General features: G+C 40.9%; 1 protein-coding gene across 3 annotated transcripts in view; it reads left to right on the top strand.

The window, feature by feature from the left end:
- The first annotated feature begins 584 nt into the window (after window positions 1–584).
- The window catches only part of LOC311427040 (interleukin-6 receptor subunit beta-like), a 43925-nt gene continuing 21118 nt past the window's right edge, over window positions 585–23391 (top strand). Inside the window, exons 1-6 of one of the 3 annotated variants that reach the window (XM_084503991.1) lie at window positions 585–607; window positions 8851–8898; window positions 9149–9199; window positions 16312–16423; window positions 21513–21679; window positions 22813–22952. In XM_084503991.1, the coding sequence (XP_084360117.1) occupies window positions 8856–8898; window positions 9149–9199; window positions 16312–16423; window positions 21513–21679; window positions 22813–22952 (513 nt within the window). In that variant the 5' untranslated portion in view covers window positions 585–607; window positions 8851–8855. Of the gene's footprint in view, window positions 608–6040; window positions 6383–8850; window positions 8899–9148; window positions 9200–16311; window positions 16424–21512; window positions 21680–22812; window positions 22953–23391 lie in introns of those variants that run through there. The other 2 variants (XM_084503989.1, XM_084503990.1) reach the window with 2 other exon arrangements.

Below are 23391 nucleotides of genomic sequence, written 5' to 3'. Positions count from 1 at the left end.
TCCTGTAAGGGAGAACTTCTTCACTTGGTTTCACTTCTAGAAAGCTGAATTTATGGCTGAGCATGGACTTAGTTCTCCAGCCTCTTTTAAAGCTGAAGTGATGTTCACAGAAAATTGGGTTGAACAACCCAGGCCATAGCTTTTGTCTTTTAATAGTAAAGAAACATAGCTTTGAAAAAACATCTCCAGCTTTCCTCCCTTCAGAGTTGATCTGTCTCACTCCCATGGCAGGAAAAGCTCCCTCACTGGGTGAGCCAGGACACTGCAAGGCTGTTCACAGGACCCAGCACCAACTGTTGGTCAGAGACCACTTTACATGGCATCAGGCAAGCTCCCCTGTTTGTCCAGCTCCTGCTTTTGTGAAAACTGGGTGGTATGTATAGATATCAGATTACATTCACATCCTCTTATAACCACATAGCCAAAAGGAAACCTCTAAAACAAATATATCTTCAGTGTGATTGTTTCTTGCCCTTGAACCACTGCAAAGGGCGACGAAGCTGGTGAGGGGCCTGGAGAACAAGTCCTACGAGGAGCGGCTGAGGGAGCTGGGCTTGTTCAGCCTGGAGAAAAGGAGGCTCAGGGGCGACCTTATCGCTCTCTATAGGTACCTCAAGGGAGGCTGTAGCGAGGTGGGGGTTGGTCTGTTCTCCCACGTGCCTGGTGACAGGACGAGGGGGAATGGGCTAAAGTTGAGCCAGGGGAGTTTTAGGTTAGATGTTAGGAAGAACTTCTTTACCAAAAGGGTTGTGAGGCATTGGAACAGGCTGCCCAGGGAAGTGGTGGAGTCACCATCCCTGGAAGTCTTCAAAAGATGTTTAGATGTAGAGCTTAGGGATATGGTTTAGTGGGGACTGCTAGCGTTAGGTCAGAGGTTGGACTCGATGATCTTGAGGTCTCTTCCAACCTAGAAATTCTGTGATTCTGTGATTCTGTGAAAGTATTTTATCCCAGAGTGGTAGCACTTGCTTTGTCTGTATATACAGCCACACATGATTGTGAACTAGGTCCTTTATTTCCTGCATTATTTTACAGGGAATAAATAACAATAAATTATTTTCTGTGCTTAAACCTCATGTTTTATATCCATCTTCCTCTGAGCATTCAGAAAGAACTGAAAGACCTATTAAGCTGGACAAGCAGTCCAGCTTTCCTCTTAGCTCTTGCCCCACCAGTAGTCCTGTTCTTTGGCCAAAAAAAAGTATGATGAAGCATTTTCTCTTGACTGCAGTTCCACCTTATCTTGCAGTGACTCTTTCTGTAACCTTGAAGGCCTGTCTTTCACATATCTTGCATCTGGCTGAGCAATGGGGTCTACATATTGACTAGAGATATTATTTTGTTGCCAAGAACCTATGTTTGAGGAGGAAACTGAGCACTAAACCATTCGTTATGTAAATGAGAAAAAGCCACAAAGATTAGATCCAAACTTCCCCGATTTCAGGGTTGCTTATATCCTCTACAGTTCAGGTTTACTCTTTGGCATGTCATTTCACTCTTAATATGATTCCTTTTTTCCTGTCCTGCTCTCTCCACATCCTTCCCCTCTGCTTATGAAAAAAGGAGCTTGCAATTATGACAATTACACAGAGTTTCACTGCTTCATGCAGACACTTTCACCTCATGTCCCCTGTTACATTGTTTTAAGGCTATTGCTCAGAACTTAATAAGTTAACCCAACAACATTTGACAGATCTAAATCCATGTTGTTTTGTTGTTGTTGTTGTTTCTCTTCAGAAAGCAGAAGAAATTAAATTTAAAATTTTCAATATAAACCTTTTTAATGGGAGGGAGCTAAGGACGTTCTGTTTTCTTCAAAATGGGATGTCTGCATGGAACAGTTTGGCATTGCTTTATTGTAAAGAAAAAGAAGTGCTTTGGTAACTTTGCTTGAAATATTTCTTTCTTTCTTTTTTTTTTTTTTTTTTTTTTTTTTTTTTTTTTTTTAATCAAAGATATCACCAGGTGTTTTGTTTTGTTTTGTTTTAACCAAAATGGACTTTATATGCATTGGTTACATAGCAGGGCCATGCCTGCACCCATTTGTTAAGGTGCCCTCTGTGAATGTGCCATGGAAGTGCATCGTGCACCCACCAGCATCCAAATCAGCCTCCTTACTGTGCTGGGATGTCATCAAACTAAGAAAACATGCCCGTTCAAACTCAGATTGCCACATGCCATGACTGACCACTGAACCACACGTAACCAACACAGAAATGAAAGCATGTTCCTCTGTGGTCAGCATGAAGAGACTTCACCATGACAACTCCCCAAGCCAAAGGGACATAGAGACAAAAACAGCCTAAGCAAGCATTATTCTTCAGCACTATTTAATTACCAGCAAAATCGCAGAGAATCAGACTGTACAGGGACAGGATAATGAGATAATCAGGGAAATAAAATATTTATCATGTAATAGTAGACTAGGAAAGTAAGAGTTGTATGACCTAGGAAAACACAGGCTGATAATCAGTGTGAGGGAGGAAAGAAAATATTTAGAGTGAAGTTGGCAGAAAAACTTACAAATATAACCCAGGCAGAAAGAAATATGATGCTGGAAGCTAGAAGGAAGTCTCACCAAGGATTTCTAAATTCAGGAACAGCCTCCAGTGTGAATGCTGAGGACCAAAAACCCCACTATTTTTAATATGGACCTATTTCAGTTCATGACACAGACTGCAAGAGTTGGTTACCTGTGATAGCAGGGCTCTAAATTCAGACAGCCACAACACCCCTGGTACTCCTGTGTTAAAGGCAGCCAAACTAAACTGGGAGCTAAGACGGATTGTTAACATTCATGCTCTGTCTAAGAAAGCCAAGAAATACTGTTTACAGCTGTGTGAGAAATAGAAGTTTAGAGCATTTATGGGCAGACAGATTTTAATCCTGAAGGGGCCATAATCAGGGCTGTGTGAGTAATCCACTGGAGGTCAAATCAAAACAAAAGTTGCAAAAATATTTGGTTCAGATCTATATCCTTACCCAGGCATGCAATAAGTTTGGATTTCTCAGTTGTCAGAAGAGTACCCTAACCACTAGGGTGGCTGGATATTTTGGGTAGGGGCATGATTTGGTTACTCTTGCTCTAAAATGGTGCTCCAAGTTTATGGTTTAAGATACTAGAATGGGACATGACTCAGCAGACACCATCCTTGCTTAAAGGATTTTTCTGAATTAGCAATGACATAAAGCAGAATGATCTCGAAGGGGAGATTCAATACAGGCCATGCCAGGATGTCATAAAGCATGGTAGTCAGTCTCATATGCAAAGCCCTCATGCAGTCAAAGTAAGTTCAACCAATTGTATCTTCTGAGCAATTGTTCCAGTTGATAAGCTTTGGAAGATGTGCAGGATAATTAAAATCATGACACTGTTACTCCAGTTTGACAAATCTAGCCCCTCCCTGGCTTTCTGTTCTATACAAAAGTGGCAAAGACCAACCTGTGAATTATTTTAAGGTAACCAAAGTAACATTTAATAAAGCTAATTAAATGATCTCTCAAAAATATTTCCCCTGGGTTATCTATTGAATAATAATGGGAAGGGAAAATAAAATGGTCAAAAACAATAAAGCCACAAGGGAGTATGTAAATAGTTCTTGATGACTCGATTAATTGTAATTACTATGTTTAAATCACTTTGTTCCAAAACAGAAAAGACACTTGAAAAGATTCGGACTAAGAAAAGGTAATGACTTTTCAACTCAAAGGCCATTCTAATGCTGGATAGTATTCTGAAAGAAATATTACTACAGAGAAAAGTTTGTGAAAATGTTTGTTTCACAATCCTTTAAAAGGATTGTGAAAATGTTACACTAGCAGCACAAACACACGCACTGTTATTGAAGTGGGAAAGGCAGGTGAATATACGAGGAGCGCAGAATAGCATGTAATAAGTTCAGCCACTGCCCTCTACTGAGTTACTTCCTAGTCCTTTCTTAGGATTTCCCCAAACTTATGCTTTCTGCAGTAGTTGTGTTTCACAGAGAAAATGTTTCTCTGCCCAGGAACAAGACTGGGCTGGGGGGGCAAAGAGGATTACAAACATGAATCAGATCGTTATATCTCCTCCCACTTATCCCAAGGATGAAAAAAACAAAGACATTTAAAAATAAAAGTTATTTTAAAAAATCTTTGCTGAATTTTACTCCCACAAGTGTGCATTGGGAGACTGTAGACAAACTTTTGTCAAAACCTTTTTGTTTCCACACCACATATCCCAAAATAGTTCCCTCTAGCAGATGCAGGCCTATTGGATATGCCGAGTAGGATGGCAAAGAAGGCTTGCCATTTTCATTGGGTACAAAAGGTACTAAGTTTCCTTCAGTAAAGATTTACATGTGATGGAGAAAGCTAAGAATGATCTTTAATTCTTCTTGCTACACAAGAAATCATAATGAATGCAAATCTCAGAAGACTTCTAGACATGCGAAAGAACTTCTTCACAGTGAGGGTGACGGAGCACTGGGACAGGCTGCCCAGGGAGGTTGTGGAGTCTCCTTCTCTGGAGATATTCAAGGCCTGTCTGGACGCCTACCTGGGCAGCCTGCTCTGAGGAACCTGCTTTGGCAGAGGGGTTGGACCCGATGATCTTTCGAGGTCCCTTCCAACCTCTACAGTTCTGTGATTCTGTGATATTGTCTGAACAGTCAGAGGCTACAACGTAGTTGTACAACTTGTGTTGTGGTTGTACAACTCGTGTTGTGGCTGAGTGCCACACAGCCACTTGCTCACTCCTCTGTCCTGACCCCCAAAGGATGGGGGAAGAGAATTAGAAAGGCAAAATTTAGAAAACTTGTGGGTTGAGGTAAAGACAGTGGAAAGGCAGTGGAAAAGTATGGGAAAGCGAGGAGAGGTGAGGAGCAGAGAGGAAAGACGAAGTGAATGATGCACAATGCAATTGCTCAGCACCATGCCCAGGCAGTCCCAAAGCAGCAGCAATACCCCACAGGCAACACCCCCAATTTTTATTGTTGAGCATGATGCTGTATGACATGGGACATCCCTTTGGCTAGCCTGAGCCAGCTGTCCTGGCTGTGTCCTCTCCCAGCTCCTGGTGCACTGGTGCACCCCCAGCCTCCTCACTGGCAGGTGGAGAAGCAGCAGGTTCATCCTTGAAGTTATGTTAGCATTGCTCAGCAACAATCCAACCATCAGTGCGTTATCAACAATATTTTCATGACATATCCAAAACACAGCACCGTATGAGCTCCTGTGAAGATAATTAACTCTGTCCCAACCAAACCAGGACAGTAAGAGATGCTTAAATCTGATCTAGACAGACAAAGATCTTGTTTCCGATTCAAAAGGCAATCCTTAAGACTCTGCTTATATACACAGCTCAGATGACTTCTGTCTGTTGAATGCAGTGTTCATAGCACAGGTCTGAAATGTGCCAGGGAAGACATCCTCCAGTTATCCCAGAAACAAACCAGTAGCACTAACTGCAATGATGTTGCAAAAAGAAGTTGCCTGTCTCATCAGGTCATACTGCCTCAATTCTTATAAACATTCTATCCAACATAACAGGACGAACTCTGCATTCACACTTAGGGAGGTCTAACATCACAGCATTAAGAGTGGTGAGACTCCAGACCTGCTCTTGCACAAGCAGAATTTGGTCCATGCTTGTTTTAACAAAATCAATTTAGTTTCCTCCTTTATCTTCTCTTCCAAATAATCTTCACCCAAATATACAAATTGCTGGTTCTTGCGCACTCTGCATTGACTGCCTAGTTTATTTAGCAATATCATTGTTTCATCTGTACTTACATTTTTTATACCTCCAAGGAAGACCTCTTTTGAATGTATATCAGCTAATGTGTTGGGGAGAATATTGTTATTTTCATTAAGAGAAGGCACAACTGTTTGAAAAATTAGCTGTTTCACAGTGCAACTTGAACTCACACAGCATGAAAGAGTGTGTTGTGGGAGCCTTTCCTATCACAGCAAATTTCACCCAGGGGGTGTGGCTGAAGACTGGGTGGGATTTTTTTTCAAAGACCATATCAAAACTGCTTTTTGAATTCAGATACTGATGTATTTCTCTGGCAAAAAGCACTGCAACAATCAGTCAAATATTTTGCAGACTTGCAGGTTTGCTTATCAGCTGCAGAGTTATTCAAGAAGTTACTTGTGAAAAATAGCGTAGCTCTATTTTAGATCCAGAGGAAAGATATGGGACTTCAGCATGCAGTAATAGGCCAAAAATGAACTTGTATTTGTTACAATATTGAATTTGTTGCAGTATGCATGAAACAGAGCAACTGTAGTCAACCGAAACTAAACTTTTTATTGGAGAACAGAAAGCTAATTTACAGCAAAAATACACATACTCAACTAGATGAAAATGAAGACCTCAACTGCTTGCACTTCAGAGAAGGTAAGACTGAATACAAATGAAATATTCCTTTGCTGGTGCAGTATTTCTGCAGCCTACATTCTGCTTCAGCTGCCTGCTGGATTCTGAGTGTGTTTGAATGGGGTCGCCCATCCCATATAACCTAAGCTGGTTTAGGATGTATTTAGAACTCTGAACAAACAAGATTTCAGACCCCTTCTGTTTCATTAGGATCCATAGGCACTGGTTGCAAAAATGTACTCACAGGCTCACAGCCTGCCCCATTCTCCCTTTGATGTGCAAGGGTAGAAGAGAGTTTCACAGGTATAAAGCAGGATGAGGAGGCCAGCAGCGTGTTCCTGACTGTGCTTCCATGTCTTGGGAAATTCTTTTTCCTTTGAAGTGTAACAGTTAACAGCTGGTTGGACAGAGTGCAGGGAAGGATTCTGTGGGGTTTTCTATTAATTCACATGATGTAATCCAGGCTAAATGGGAGACGTTAAGATTGCATTCAAGGGAGACCAAGAGCCTGCGTTGTCTTTTACAGCAGAACTTAAATAAGCAAATGACAAGTGAGGAAAAGCATTGAGAGAAATCCAGTACCACATCTACAGTAAGGTATAAGTCTAGGTCTGAGAAGCCATTTAAGCCACAAATGGAACAAAGTTGGTGTTCTCTTCTAGTTCTTGTTGCACTTTTGAGTATATCACAGGAGACAGTGTAATTTATCCTGGTCTGAATAACAGGAAAATTTAGGGCATTTGCAATTCTTAGACAAGTCCATGGCAGTAAAGGAGCTGAAATATTAAACACATGAAAAAGTGTTCCTATGCAAAGTTTACCTTAAAAGTAATAGTTCAGCTTTTGTTTTACATTAAAAAGGTTACTATGGCAACTGGATACCTGATCTTTAATCAAAAATAGGTTCTTATTCCTATGACAAATTACATTTTTTGAGATTCTTTCATCTATTTTGATTGACAACATATTTTCTATACTTCTTACAGTCGATTTTTTTTTTCTTTAAGTGGAAGTAACATCCATACTGAGACCTAGAGATCCAGAAACACTCACATGGACTTGCTTTGTTGCATTTCTTTCCCTACAGTATGTTCTTCCCTAATTCTATGCATGCTGAACTCAGTTTCCTGCTGTTGCACTGACTTACATGGTTTTCATCTAGGATAGGTTACTTCAAATGTGATTATCCTGATCACTTCAAATCAAGGTACATAGTTCAAGTAGCATTCTCTATCTCTTGACCTCTAGTTTGCTCTGAGTCTGTAACTCTGCAAAGCCCTATCAAAACCTTCCTCACGTATGACTTGCATTGCATCTTTTTCACTTTTTCCTTAGTGCTCATAAATTACTACTATCCTCTCTCTGTTCTTTCTGGGAAGTGTTGTCAAGGCTGATATTTGGATCAGTCAGATAAGAAAGGCTTTGACCCTGCATGCACAAACTGTATCTGCCATCCCTCAACATTTTCAAGCTTACTCCCAAGCCTAAGCAACCTAATTACCAGGAAACCCCCTGTAACACCCAGCAGAATTCCATTTCTATTTTATGAATGTGCCCTTCAAAAATCTGATAAGATATAGCTTATATCTGATAAGATATAAGATATGCATTAGTCACATGCTCCCACTGTAGACTAGACTCATGCCTATAATTCTCTCTTTAAGATGATTCATTTAAAACATTTTAAAATTTTTTGTTCCTATTTAATACTCAACCTGAAATATGCCATAGTGGCCGAGATAAGTTAATAATTTGCCTATCACCAGGTAGGTTTGAATCCAGACTCTGCTTGCAGCTATCTGAGTACAGAAGGGAAATTTCCCACAGTAGTGAAATTTTCTGAAAATTTCCCTTTACTGATTGAGCAGCAAGAGCTATTGTGGTTCTGGAGTGCCCAGAGTTATATGTTCTCTGATCAGACTTCATGGATGTGGACCTGATTTACAGCTATAGTGACTTTTGTCTACATTAGGGCTCCCCATTTTGCTACCAACAATGCAGATACAGCACCTCTGCAGTGGTGAATTTATTTTAAATGGAAAAAGAAGGCAGAAAGAGAAGACAGGCAGGGTCTGCTGCTGCTATTATTTCTACAGTGTCTAATCATTCATTTTAGAGTAAGTCAAATACTTTGCCTTGCTTTTCTGCACATTGACATTTAGCATAGATTTTCAAAGAAGCTTAAGCTTAACCTAAGCTTAACTGGGTTTACATTGCTGATATCTTACACACCTTTAACAATCTCATTGTGACTTGTACACACCAAGAAGGAAAGCTTCTGTTTTTCATACAGGTGAAATTAGAATTTCCTAAATATATTTAATAACGTGGAGCCCAAATGTCCATCACGTTGTCATTTACAAGTGGGTTAGATGTATCCAGCCAGCAAAAGTATAGGTAGTGGAATTGGTAGGAAAACTGAAGAGGCTGTATGAAAAATAGACTAAAGATTGTGTAACATTGGTGATAATCATTATGCTTCTTTTCAGAGAAGATGAAGAACTCTCTGCTTGCAGCTATCTTTTTACTTGCAACAGGTGAGTTTTTGTTTGATGCATGACTTATTACTCTTTATTAATACTAAGAATTCTTAACACAATTCAAAGGCAAGGATATATGACCAAAGTCATGACTGAATTAAGTTTGGGTAGGAGAAACTGCACTCAGCAACAGTTTATTTATTTTATTTTATTATTTTATTTTATTTTATTTTATTTTATTTTATTTTATTTTATTTTATTTTATTTTATTTTATTTCAGTTAAATGCATTCTTTTTTATTCCCTAGATTCCTGTAACTGCTTAAATTTGGATTTTCCATTGTGCAAGCAGCTTCCAGGTGGGTAAATATAATTCACATAATATCTAGTTAATTGTAAAGATGAACAGTCAGATCTCCTGGCAACATTTTAGATTTCAGCTAGAAATCTGCCAGCTGAAGTGATTTGGGTTTTAAATATTGACATAGGGTTGTTTGGCTGAAATCCAGCATGTAGAAGCTGTGAATTTCTGACCCTTTCCTAAGGCCCAGATACTTATTACAGGGCTGCAGACGCAGGGTCTGTCTCTATTTCTTGTTTCTAGGGGCCTCCTAGTGGCCTAATCAAATGACAATAGAATATGTGATGTTTATATTGACAAAAGTTTATGGTTTAGATTTAACTAATACATTGCAGTTAATGGTAAAAAAAAGAGAAGCCAAACACTTACCAATAGATATCAGTTTCACAGCAGCTGGTGCTCATGCTGGATTTATTGTAGGCAGCCACAATGTGGCTTGCTCGGAGCCATAGCAGGGAAGACAGTCTTTTACTACATAGTGGCACTGGATGAGAAAACATCAATATGACTGCATTTTTCTGAAATTAACTATGCATAATTACCTAGATCTTGCTATTACTCTATTGGACTAAAGCATTACTGAGAATACCAGAAAAATGTGAAGAAAAACAATGCATACAGGAGTGCAAAAATTGAGCCTTGTTTGTTTTAAAGAGGAAATTGGATTGTGGCTTTTTGGTACAGGGGAAGTTTTTCCTTTGCTTGCACATCTCAGAGTGCAGTCTTGGCACAGGGCTAATATTCTAAGGTGCAGAAGAACTAATAATACATACGTTCTTTAAAAGGAAGCAGTACAGTAAAACCAAAATGGAATGGGATAAAAACAGTATGCACATGTGTACCTACAAATATAGGAAAAGTGGACAAGTGAAAAAAACGTGGGTAACATAACATGTTCAGCTGAAGAGTGTGATATAGGACTTTACAGGACTTTATGGGAATTTATAGGACTTTTTTAGTATATCAGCCAGGCCAGTGAGGGTGGAGTATGTTAATACACTGCTTCCACACATAGAAGCTACTATTTTTGTCTTGTGTGTTTTTAAACTGTCTCATAGAAAAAGCCAATTTATAAAGAAAGATTTTTTTTTTTTTTTTTTTTTTTTTGTAAGACCAAGAGCATGAAGAACAATACAAGTCCCCATGCATGCTTCTGTAAGGAGAAACAGGTCTGCAGCACTGTGGTCACCACGTGGGTCTCAGTTAACAGAAATGGTTTGGGGAAGAAGTTAATAGGAATTCATCAGAAGGGGGGAATGTTTCCATTTGATTTCATCTCTCCAGAACTGTTATTTCACAGTTTCAGGAGCAGTATGTTGTTACAAACATACTGATGTGAAGTGTTACAGCAGTTCCAAAAAGGTGTTTTTTGTTGGTTTTTTTTTTTTTCTAGTTCTTAATCTAAAAGAAAAGAAGAATTACCAAGTCAACAAAAGGCTCAATTTAGAGTAAAAGAGGAGAATAATGTGAGAGCAGTTGCTACTTTCTCCAGTTCTTAGAGCACCATATCAAGAATGCAGGTGGCCAAGGTTTGGTTTGGTGATTGGACTAGGAAAGCAAAGAACTAAGTAATTATTCACATTTGCTGTAGAAACAAGGAAGACGTGATCTCTACCTTCCCAAAAGGAAGCTGCACACACCTAGACTGATGCAGTAGACTTTCATTAGAAATGCATATTTCTTTTGGTAGGACAAGGGAGGTGTCATGGGTTGGAGGTTATAAGTCTGAGCCATAGCGACACACTTTTGGTCCAAAACAACTGTTAATTTAACTATACAGCTGCCATCCAAGTGGTGATAGACATAGCAAGGACACTCTGTAATTCAGGTTATAGGAGGAAATCAGTCTGAATGAGGAAAAGAGGAGGACTGCTCTTTTACTGCATAATTTCACAAGGGTGTTCTGGGGAAACAAGCAGGAGGAGCTGGAAATCATGGTGCAATTAGAAAAATATGACCTGACTGCTGTAACTGAAACGTGGTGGGATGGATCACATAACTGGAACACTGGAATAGAGGGGGCTCTCTTCTTCTCAGAAGAGGTAGGCAGGGAAGGAGGGGTTGGGGTGTTGCCCTCTATGTTAGGTAAGGGATTGATTGTGAAGAGATGCCTCTGAGAAACAGCCATGGATAGGTTGAGAGTTTGTGGGCAAAAGTTAAGGACCACACCAAAAGAAAGTACAGCTTGTGGATGGTGTCTACTACAGGCTGCCTGGTTAAAGAGAACCTGTGGATGAGGTTCTAGTAGCTTCAGCTACTAGATGCATCATGTTTACACTCTCTCACCCTGATGGGGGACTTCAACCACTTGGATGTCTGCTGAGGAAGCAGCACAGCAGGGTGTGAGCAATCCTGAACCCTCACAGAGTGCACTGAAAATAAATTCCTCATCCAGGTACTAGATGAACCAACCAGAGAAGCATTACTGAACCTGCTGCTCACCAATGCAGACAAACTATTTAAAGAGGTTAAGATTGGAGGCAGGCAGGGATGTAGTGACCATGCCTTGGTCAGGTTTGTGATCTCAAGAAATATGGGCCTAGCAAAGAGCAAAGTCAGGACCCTGAATTTCCAACAAGTGAACTTCCAGCTTTTTACAGACCTAGTGGATGAGATCCCCTGGAACACCATCTGTAGGGACAAAGGAGCTGAACAGAGCTGGCAACTCTTTAAGGATGTTTTTCTTAGAGTGTAAGATCTCTCCATCCCCCTGTCTAAGAAAGCAAGCAGGAAGGGCAGAAAACTGGGATCCCATTTTTAATAAGGATAGAAAGGAAGACCTGGGGAACTACAGAGTCTCTACTCTGTGCCTGGGAAAATCATGGAACAGATCCTTGTAGAAGCAATGTCAGGGCATATGCAGGACAAGGAGGTGATCTGAGAAAGCCAGCATGGCTCACCAAAGGTAAATTGTGCCTGACCAATCTTGTGGCCTTCTGTGATAGAGTGACTGTATCAGCTGACAAGAGAAGACCAACCAATGTCAGGTACCTGGACTTCTGCAAGCCCTTTGACCTGGTCCTATGTGACAACCTGATCTCTATATTGGAGAGAGGTGGATTTGAAGGGTAGACCATTCAGTGGAAAGGAATGGGCTTGAAAGTCACACCCAGAGTGTGGTGGTCAATGGCTCTATGTCCAGGTGGAGCATGGTGATGAGTGGAGTCCCTCAGGAGTCTATCCTGAGACTGGTGCTGTTTAAGATCTTTATCAACAACGTGGACAGTGGGATTGAGTGCACCCTCAGCAAGTTTGCAGATGACACCAAGTTGTATGGTGCAGCTGATAACATCAGAAGGAAGGGATGCTATCCAAAAGGACCTGGACAAGCTGGAGAAATGTGCCCATGTAAACCACATGAGGTTCAACAAGTGCAAATTCAAGGTGCTGCACCTGGTTTGGGGCAATCCCAGACATGAGCACAGATTGGGAGAACTCATTGAAAGCAGCCCTGCAGAGAAGGACCTGGGGATTTTGGTGGACAAAAAGCTCAACATGAGCCAGTAGCGCACATCTGCAGCCCAGAAGGCCAACTGCGTCCTGCATTTTCAGAGGGTTGTGCTTAGTGGTGCAGAGTCTAGTTGGAGACCTGTAGCTAGCGGTGTCCCTCTGGGGTCAGTACTGGCTCCAGTGTGTTCACTTTATTCATCAACTACCTGGATGGTGGAACAGAGTGCACCCTCACAAGTTTGATGACACAAAGCTGGGAGGAGTGGCTGATACCCCAGAGGGCTGTGCTGCCATTCAGAGGGACCTCAACAGTCTGGAGGGTAGGACCAAGAGGAACCTCATGTAATTCAACATGGGCAAGTGCAGGGTCCTGCACCTAGGGAGGAATAACCCTAAGCACCAGCACAGGCTGGGGGCTGACCCGCTGGAGAGCAGCTCTGCAGAGAGGGACCTCGGGGTTCTGGTGGACAGCAGGCTGACCATGAGCCAGCAGTGTGACCCTGGGGCTAAGAAGGCCAACGGCAGCCTGGGCTGCATTCAGGAGCCTTGCCAGCAGGTCAAGGGAGGTGATCCTCCCCCTCTACTCAGCCCTGGTGAGACCACACCTGGAGTGCTGTGTCCACCTCTGGGCTGCCCAGCACAAGAAGGACATGGAGCTACTGGAGAAAGTCCACAGGAGGGCTATGAAGATGATGATAGGACTGGAGCAACCGTTGTATGAGGACAGGCTGAGAGAGCTGGGCCTGTTTAGCCTGGAAAAGAGAAGACTGAGGGGAGACCTCATTAATGTGTATAAATATCTGAGGGGAGGATGCCGAGAGGATGGAGGCAGTCTCTTTTCAGTTGTGCCCAGCGACAGGACGAGAGGCAACAGGTACAAACTGAAGGACAGGAGGTTCCAGCTGAATATGAGAGGGCATTTCTGTACTGTGAGGGTGACAGAGCACTGGCACAGGTTGCCCAGAGAGGTTGTAGAGTCTCCTTCTCTGGAAATACTCAAAACCTGCCTGGATGCCATCCCGCACAATGTGCTCTAGGTGATCCTGCTTGGCAGGGGCACTGGATTAGATGATCTTCAGAGGTCCCTTCCAACCTTGGTCATTCTGTGATTCTGTGGTCTTGGGCTACATTAACAGATGAGTGGCCAGCAGGTTAAGGGAGGTGATTCTGCCCTTCTGCTCTTGTGAGGTCCCACTTGGAGTGCTGTATCCAGGTCTGGGGCCCCCAGCACAAGAAGGATGTGGATCTGTTAGAGTGGGTCCAGAGGAGGGCCACAAGGATGATTTCTCTCCTATGAGAAAGGCTGAGAGAGTTGGGACTCTGTCAGCCTGAAGAAGAGAAGGCTCTGGAGTGACTTCATAGCAGTTTTAAAATACTTAAAGGGGGCTTGTAAAAAAGGTGGAGAGCAAATTTTGCTTGTGCAGACAATGACAGGATAAAGGGGAACAGTTTTAAACTACAAGAGGAGAGAGTTAGATTAGATGTTAGGAGGAAATTCTTCACTCTGAGGGTGGTGAGGCCCTGGCACAGGCTGCCCAGAGAAGCTGTGGATGCCCCATCCCTGGAGGTGCTCAAGGCCAGGCTGGATGGGGCTTTGGGCAACCTGGTCTGGTGGGAAGTGTCCCTGCCCATGGTAGGGGCTTGTAACCAGATGGTCTTTAAGGTCCCTTCCAACCCAACTAATTTTATGATTCTATGAACCTGGGCAAATCTCTGAACCACAACCATCCTGTATTACCAACTCCAAAGAGAAACATATTTACTTATCAAATAGCGAACCTTTATTGTTGAAGTAATAGGTCTACTGGTATCTTATTAAACCTCTTAGATATAAGGAACACGTGGCTCTACTTATTAGGAAAAAAAAAATCATTATCATGTTAAATATCCTGTACATTTTGATATCCTTATCTACTTTTCTGAGGAGAAGAAAAAAACAACACATTTTATTTCTGTGTCTTTTTTAAAAAGTGTGGGTGGTAATTTGAGACACAATGGCTGATTCTTCTGAACTAGTAGTTCAGACGGTAAGAGACAAAGCAAAAGGAGAAGAGTCAGATTTTATGATTAAAGTTTCTGACAAGTGATTTCTGAAATACTGAAATTAGCTTTACCACCAGAAACTAAAAGATGAGATCCTTTAAGAACATCATCAGCTGTTAATTTCTCTTTGGGTCAAAAAAAAAAAAAAAAAAAAAAAAAAAAAAGTCAAAAAATTAAACCCAAGTTGTTTTGTATATAAATGCATCCTTCTGCTTTGTAATGTGATCTTTCTGAATCTGGTAGTATACAATATTCTGTTGTTCTCCAGCAATTATTCTGAACTCTGGATCTCCAGATAGAGATGACTGATAGTTTTAGAGTAATTCTGGAGTCTAGTCAATCTGTGCTGTTGTTGATAATTACTCCTGTGCTATGGTGATATAATGCTTTGCAAGAAACTCCCCAGTAATTCTTTCAGTTTGGAAACTGTGGAAATATCACATTTGCCCTCAGTAATAATCACCAAAAGGAAGCCACTCTTGCCCCCTGACTCCTTAAAATTAATTATGCAAGATGTTTCACAGGGATGTGTGAGGCCTACGAGATCCTCAGTTCTGGCCTATGCTTTCCAAAATGTCCACAAAATCCTGTTTAGCTGTCAATAATCTGCTCCAAGCAAAGTTGTTGCCAGCTCCACTTTGTAATTCTGCTGAGGAACAGTGCCTCCCCTCCATGCAAGGCCAATGCTCCGTGTTCTGCAAGATTTCCAAGCCATAGTGACTCCTCTGGGGGATGTGTTTTGCACCATGGGTCTGGAGTGACCCACCAGAAGCCACTGCCTTGCACAAATTCCAGCAAACACTTGAGCGGTGGCACACAGCTGCTGCTCTGAGCATTTGCAGAGACAGTGAGAACACAAAAGGCACTAACTGCCAGACCAGGAAGGTGTGAAACCAGAGCAGAGCAGAGATGGGAGATAAAAATCTAAGGTCTGTTAGCAGAAAGGTGCTAACAGTTTTGTCATCTGCTATAGGGAAATTAACTTGCAATAACTTTCCTCAAAGTTAGTAAAACAAATTGTCTGCAGCTGGAAGTGCTTCCTTGTACATGTATGCATGGAATTAGTTCTGCCAGAGAGTGCTTCCAGTAGTGTAAAGTATATATTCCAGTCAGAATTGAAAACAACAACAACAACCACAACAAACAGTTTAACCAGTTTAAGCTTTAAATAAGTGCAGAGGCAAACTGCAAGCAAGATGTCAGTGTTGTAGGAGTTCAAAGGTGTAAAAACACCGAAGCCACAAGAAAAACCATGGCAAGCATTTCAGTACTACATTATTTGGTATGTAACAGCTGGTAAAGGGAATGCAAAACATTGGTACAATTCTCCATTTTTACTGTCATGTGGGAAAACTAGTTTTTCCTTGGAAACATTGCAACTCGTAATGTTTAATCTCTCTAAACGTTTCTGTCCCTTGTTCTGAACATTAGTGAGCTGCTTGCCTTGAGAATAAACATGACATAAGGGATCACACTTCTAGTACTTATTTCATTGCACAAAGAATATAACTGGTTTTATTATTTCTTTCTTTTGATTCTCCTAACCATCTTGTACTTTTTGATGGTAAATAGTTGCTTGGATGAGTGTTTTCCAATCCGTGTGTTTTCATTTTGCAGACTGGGACAATGAGTTGATGTGCTACAAAGAAATAAGTGAGGATCTAACTTGTACCTGGTTGCCAGCACCCAGTGCTCCAAATACTGTTAATTACACCTTATTCTTAAAATGGTAAGTCTAAAAGTCACTTCAGAAAATGAAAAGCTCTTATCGCTATTTGACATTACTCTTACCTGCCTGAGATGTGTTCTGATGCATTTCACAGAATCACAGAATCATCTAGGTTGGAAGAAACCTCCTAGATCACCGAGTCCAACCTCTGACCTAATACTAACCAGTCCTCCACTAAACCATATCCCTAAGCTCTACATCTAAATGTCTTTTAAAGACTTCCAGGGATGGTGACTCAACCACTTCCCTGGGCAGCCTGTTCCAATGCCTCACAACCCTTTCGGTAAAGAAGTTCTTCCTAACATCCAACCTAAAACTCCCCTGGCTCAACTTAAGCCCATTCCCCCTCGTCCTGTCACCAGGCACGTGGGAGAACAGGCCAACCCCCACCTCGCTACAGCCTCCTTTAAAGTACCTGTAGAGGGTGATAAGGTCGCCCCTGAGCCTCCTTTTCTCCAGGCTGAACAAGCCCAGCTCCCTCAGCCGCTCCTCGTAGGACTTGTTCTCCAGGCCCCTCACCAGCTTCGTCGCCCTTCTCTGCACCCGCTCAAGCACCTCGATGTCCTTCTTGTAGCAAGGGGCCCAAAACTGAACACAGTACTCGAGGTGCGGCCTCACCAGAGCCGAGTACAGGGGGACAATCACTTCCCTAGCCCTGCTGGCCACACTGCTTCTTATGCAAGCCAGGATGCTGTTGGCCTTCTTGGCCACCTGAGCACACTGCTGGCTCATATTCAGCCGACTATCAACCAATACTCCCAGGTCCTTCTCCACCAGGCAGATTTCCAACCACTCCTCTCCCAGCCTGTAGCTCAGCTTGGGGTTGTTGTGCCCCAGGTTCAGGACCTGGCACTTGGCCTTGTTGAACTTCATACAGTTGGTCCAGCCTACTGAGATCCTCCTGCAGAGCTTTCCTACCCTCAAGCAGATCGACACACGCACCTAGCTTGGTGTCATCTGCAAACTTACTGAGGCTGTACTCAATCCCCTCATCCAGATCATCGAAAAAGATATTAAAGAGAACTGACCCCAGTACCGAGCCCTTGGAGATGCCACTAGTGACTGGCCTCCAACTGGATTTGACTCCATTCCATTTTAGGTTGTTTTATAATACTGATCAAAACCTTTCCTCACACCTCATATTGATTTGGTAAGAGCTCCATGTTCCAAACTGTGAGGAGGTTGACATTGGCAAGCAGACGTAGTGCCAAGCAGAAGCTTAGATTAGTTTAATTGTCAATGCAGAAAGAGCTAGAACCTCTGCTTGAACAGAAAATATATACAGAAAAATCTGAAATAGGTGCATAGGTTCAGCAATTGCTCTGTCCTATCTGAGGAAGAGTGATTTATCACTTCCTAATTTCATGAAAGGTGACTGGCAAAGCTACTCTGGATCAGACTGGGAGGACCTCTGCAGCAACTGTGCTTACCTGTCTCTTTCACCGATTCATTAAATTTTGATCGAGACTAGACCCTTATCTTCCCTCCCTGTATTAAAGAAAAGATAACAGGGCAACTTTGTAAGTCAGTAGCTCTGTTGCAGAGAAGTGAAACAAGCTCTGAATACCAGTAATTTTCTTCACTGTCCACTGAAAACATGTAAATTGTCTTGCAAGAACCCTCTTCCCACCCAGTAAATCATATTTATCTGAGAAGCAATTATTTCTTCTTTCTATAGTTTGCTTGTCATTAGACATCTTTTCATGCTTCCAACATGTCTTCTTGGAAAACTATTTCCACAGATCACATTAATTGTTTCTATTTTTGTCTATCGATTTGCACTGAATACACTAATACACACATTGTACATTATATATTATGTTAAGCCACATATCGAATGAGATATTGATGATTTTGAAGTATTTTACTGCAATTTTGAATTATCAAGTTTAATAGCTGGAATTAACTTGTAGGTGTTAATCTCATAATATGGGTATCTTCAGTTTTCATGCTCCATTTTTTGAGGAAGTTAAAACAAAGAACCCATGTTAAATGTAGACAGGCAGATTAAATCAACATCTGCGCTGTGCTTTTTTAAAAAGAACAAAGCAGGTTGCTGTCTCAGTACCTTCATGACAAAAGGGATTTTCCTCATTTTATATTTATATATTTGGGATCTCCCACGAGATTAAGGGCATGTTTAGAAAGAGAACTGAGATCAGAAGGCACAATCTGTGCCATGAGGCCATGTCGTGGGGTGCACAGGTTACAATACTGTACGCTGTTGGCAAATTCTGATACTTATAGCTGATTATGTTACCACATAACACACTGCTCTTTGCTCTTTGCATTTAAGAAAAAAAAAAAAAAAAAAAAAAAAAGAGAGAGAGAGAGGGCTGTGGTTCTGAGCATCTCATTAAGCTAAGAATATGTCACTAAGCTGGCATATTCCCCAGGGTGATCTGCATACTGCAGACTAGCAAGGCAGCCACCTCAGCGCGTGATTACTCTCCCTGGCTCCATCAATACTTTCCCACTGGAGGCAGCAGCAGGTGCCAACTTGCAATAAGCACCAAACCTCACTGAATCTGCTGCCTCATCTCCTGTGTCTTCCAGGAGCACTGATTCCTTGGAAGAGGAGAAGCACCTGTGAAACAGCTCTCCTTCTATGGAGATGCTATCAGCCAGAGCATTTGTAATGTCATTGCTCTTAAGTCTCCAGCCAAACTCAGACTGTGCTGTTCCTAAGCTGCAGAGTTGATGTTATGAGTGGAGAACTGGCAGTAAAATAGTGAAAGAGAAGGTGGACAAGAAGGGAAACAACTGCCTCACAGAGTCAGAGATTTTCCCAAGCCAGAGCCAGGACTTGAACCTCATTCTCCTAGGCTACTAGGCTCCAGCCTAGTAATCTTAAAGAAAAGCTTCCTTTCTCCCTGTTCTTTGGGCTAGCAGGAAAACAAAAAGCAATTGAAAGGATTTTTTGCTTACCTGGAAGAGGACATCACCCATCTCCACAAATAACATTAGTTTGGCACTGATTTTTTTCCTTATCCTTGCTCGTTATGATTTAATTGTCAGGAAAAAAGGATCAAAGAAAAACTCCCACACAGATGTTCAAACCAAGCACTCAAGATCATAGTTTGATATATTAGTGCCTGATTCACAACCAGGCTGGAGCAGAAGATGGAGGAACCTTCAAGTTTTTGTTTTGTTTTGTTTTGTTTCTTTTTTCTTCTTTTTTCCAGTTATTTAATATTCTATTATGATCAACACACTTAACACTTGAAATATGTAGGTAGGTAATTAATATACCTACCCACTTCTTTTTAAGAACATTGAATTGGAACAGCTTCCTGTATTTTTCCTGGAAAAATCTGTTCTGTGTGTGTCAGAGAGTAAATTATAGAGGGGGCTTGTGTGGGAAAGCCTGGACTGAACAGAAACAGCCTGCCATTTAAGTCCTTTTCATGAAGGAAACATGACTGAGTGGTGAGGAAACACCAAAGTAAAGTTAAATCTTTCCCCTTGAAGTGTTTATTCATTACCCCTATCCCTGCTGTTCTTTACATATTCTTTACATTCATATACTAGTTCCAAACCCTCCACTACCCAAGAGAACTTTTTTGTGGTAATTGGTTACATGTAGGGCATTGGCAGAACCTCAGTTTTCCCTATAGTTCACCGGAAAAGTCCAAAATCTCAGCTGGCTTCAGCCAGTCCAGATAGCAAGATGTTTCCTCTCTAAAGGAATTACAAGGACAGTGTATATTGACATAGGACTGGCTCTAACACATGCTCTTCTCCCTGCTGTTCACTGCCCTAGATTATCCTCCTTTGAACAGTAATGTTGGACAAGATGATATCCAGAGGTCCAATATGACCTCAGCTGTTTTGTGAGTCTGTGAACTGTGGACTCCTATCTGCATTAAATGGTTTTGGCCTAAATAGTGTAAAGTGCCTAAATGGCTCCAAATAGTTCTAGACAGTCAACATACCTTATGGCCACTGAATTTGTTTAAATTTATAACAGAGAATTGGCCAGCTATTGGATTTGGGTGAGAATCAAGGTGGCATAAAGTATCTCTCCGTTAACCAGTCCGAAGCACATAGTAATTATGGAAGTCATTTATATAAAAAAAAAAAAGTTTTACTGCACAGTCACCATGAGTTGGAGGCACTTTGTATCTTGCAAATATATGCTGTGCCTGGTAGACTTACCCTGTTAACTTACTTTTACTGTTGCATCTTCAACCATTGCACAAGGCTGTGGAGGGGAAAGACTTGAAGACTTATTTGAAAAAACTGGAGGTATTTTCGGCTGCTAACAAATGCAGTATAATAAGGAAATGTAAACAAAGTCAAAGGACAAGGGAGATTGAAACTTTGCTTTAGTATTGTTCTTGAAAGAGCGTTCTTGAAGGCAAGTAACTGAGGATGAGAGGAGTACCTGTTTAGGCACCTCCCATGTAGATATGGCAGTACCTGCAGGAGTACAGAATACTAATGTAAAATCTGAGGAACAGGGTGTTTGTCTAGGAGGCCCAACTTTTAGTAACCTTCAAGCAGAGAAATCCCCTTCCTGGATGAATGTTGGAACTACAAACACACAGAAGCACCAGCAACCAGCAACCACTAACTGTGGGTGAAAACAACGAAATTTCTCAGACTTCCTGGGCCATTTTCTTACTTAGGTATACTTAGGAGAAATCTACAGGTATGAGGACTGAGGTGGGTGGCATAGATTTAATTATCTATGTCTTGTTCCTGCAAAGCATCAGACTTCAGTCAGAAGACAGGCGTGACACCATAATACACCACGTTTTTCATACCTTTGTGGTAATTTAGATTCATTCAAGGAATTTATGTACGTCCATTGTAGGTGGCAAGTAGATTTTATGAAGTAATCTCTAACCTAAAGTTATACCTTCTAAATGCTATTTACATTCAATTTGAAGTACAAGAAGGCCATACAGATTTTGTCTTGTATCACTCTGTGCATTATAAATTTAAAGATTTTAACATTTTTCCACCACACAACACAGATTTACAAGTTTAAATTAGCTAGAATTACTGGGGTACTGGAATTACATTTGCTGTTTCAAGCTGTTCAGAAGAGTTTGGTCTTCATTCTGATTCCTTTTTTGTGAAGGGAAAGAATCCAGAAACTTTTCAAAAGAAATACGTCATCACCTTCCATCACAATAGAACGAAAGGATCTCTTCATGCAACGCTCTGCATCTATTTGGATAGCAGTGAATTATGCCCATGACAGCTGTGTGAAAGGGAAGAACATCTCGTTAACACCAAGCAAAGCAGGTACATCTTCATGATTTATGTTACTTCAACATCCAGCTGAAACAGTGGTAGTATTTTCTTCAAAACTACATTCAGGATCGTAAATTCTGATATACACATGTTTTTTTCACTAATTGAGTGTTGCAGTCTGGCTTCTTTGGATGAAATCTTCATTGAAGTCAATTGCAGAAGTCTTTTTTTTTTTTTTTTTTTTTTTTAATGGGAGCAGGACTTTAAAACATTTGCTAGACTATAAAATACTTATATCCCCCAAAATATATACTGCGAATATCTTTGTGTACCATACTTTACCAGCTTCCTCTGCTCTCTGGTGGTTTTCCTAACTTCTTTATGGGCATGAAAAGGGCAGGCTGACTCAGTAGCAGGCATTTAAGGAATTCTTGCTATAGAGCATTAAAGTTTTAAGAAATGTTTTCAAGTTTCAACTATTTTCTCATGCTAGTTGCCTATTACACAGTGCTTGATGTATGTATGGAAATACATACGTGGGATGTATGGAAAAAGAAATCCTATGAACTATGCAGTTTAGATATTTGTTCACAGGTTCTCTAGAGTATCAAATCACTGAGATAACTTCAAGACCTTCCCAAAGCCCCACCTTCTCAGAGTAATTATATTCCAAGTAAAACAATACTTCTCACCACTGACAGGCACTACCAGTACAACCAAATTATCACTATGACCTCCTTGGGAGACTTTTGGACACCTTGCTTCTATTGGAGGAGAAACAAAATGTATTTACGTTTAAAATTACATAGCTAAACACAGTTGCTGAATTTGGAAGCCATTAAGTTCTGTAAACTTTTCTACAGAACATGGTTTTAGGAACTATTGACATTTTGATTTTGCCATTCAGACTCACTCAGAATAGCACCTGTTTAGAAACAGGGTCTTCCTGGTATCAGGAGAAGCATTCACAAAAGAATTGCAAGAAGAACAATCCTATTTTGTTGACACCATAAAGATTTAGTAATAATTTATTTCCAGTCTTTTTAAAGTCTTGCAGTGTTCAGTATTCTGAGCCAAGTCTTATATTATATTTTCAGTGAAACACACCAACACACCTGACACATAATTACCAAAGCCTTCCTGCTTCTCTTGTATTGATAACATCTGCATATTTCCTATTTTAGGGAAGTGCTTGACACCATCTAACATAAATGCTCATCAGATCACAAACCAACTGAAAATAAAATGGGACATGCCTGCAATTCCTACACAATATGAACTGAGATACAGAGAGGCACTCACAGAAACCACTCAGTGGACGCTGGTAAGTATTTCCAGATGCCAATTACTTGAGAACATGAGGTGCGTTACCATCAGCTCAGCAGTACATAGCACATATGGCAGGATGTAAACAGGATGTTACTGAAGAGCATTGAAATATAGATAGCGAGAAACCATTACATTCAGTTTGAAGGCAAATCTCACAAAGATCTCTTAGTTTTGTTCTGACAGATCCAGAGCTGTATGAGAGAGACAAATTAATAGTTTTATATAGAAAAAAAATAAAAATAAAAATAAAAATAAAAATAAAAATAAAAATAAAAATAAAAATAAAAATAAAAATAAAAATAAAAATAAAAATAAAAATAAAAGGAAGAAAAAGAAAGAACACTGTGTTAGCTGGTAACCAGACAATAAGACACAACCATCAACAGTGTCTTCAACAGCTGAGGATCTACAGAAGATATTAGAAATGAGATAAA

The sequence above is a fragment of the Aythya ferina genome (genome assembly GCF_964211825.1).
Source record: "Aythya ferina genome assembly, chromosome: Z".
NCBI classification, from domain to species: domain Eukaryota; kingdom Metazoa; phylum Chordata; class Aves; order Anseriformes; family Anatidae; genus Aythya; species Aythya ferina.
This window is presented reverse-complemented; position numbering and strand designations above follow the sequence as displayed.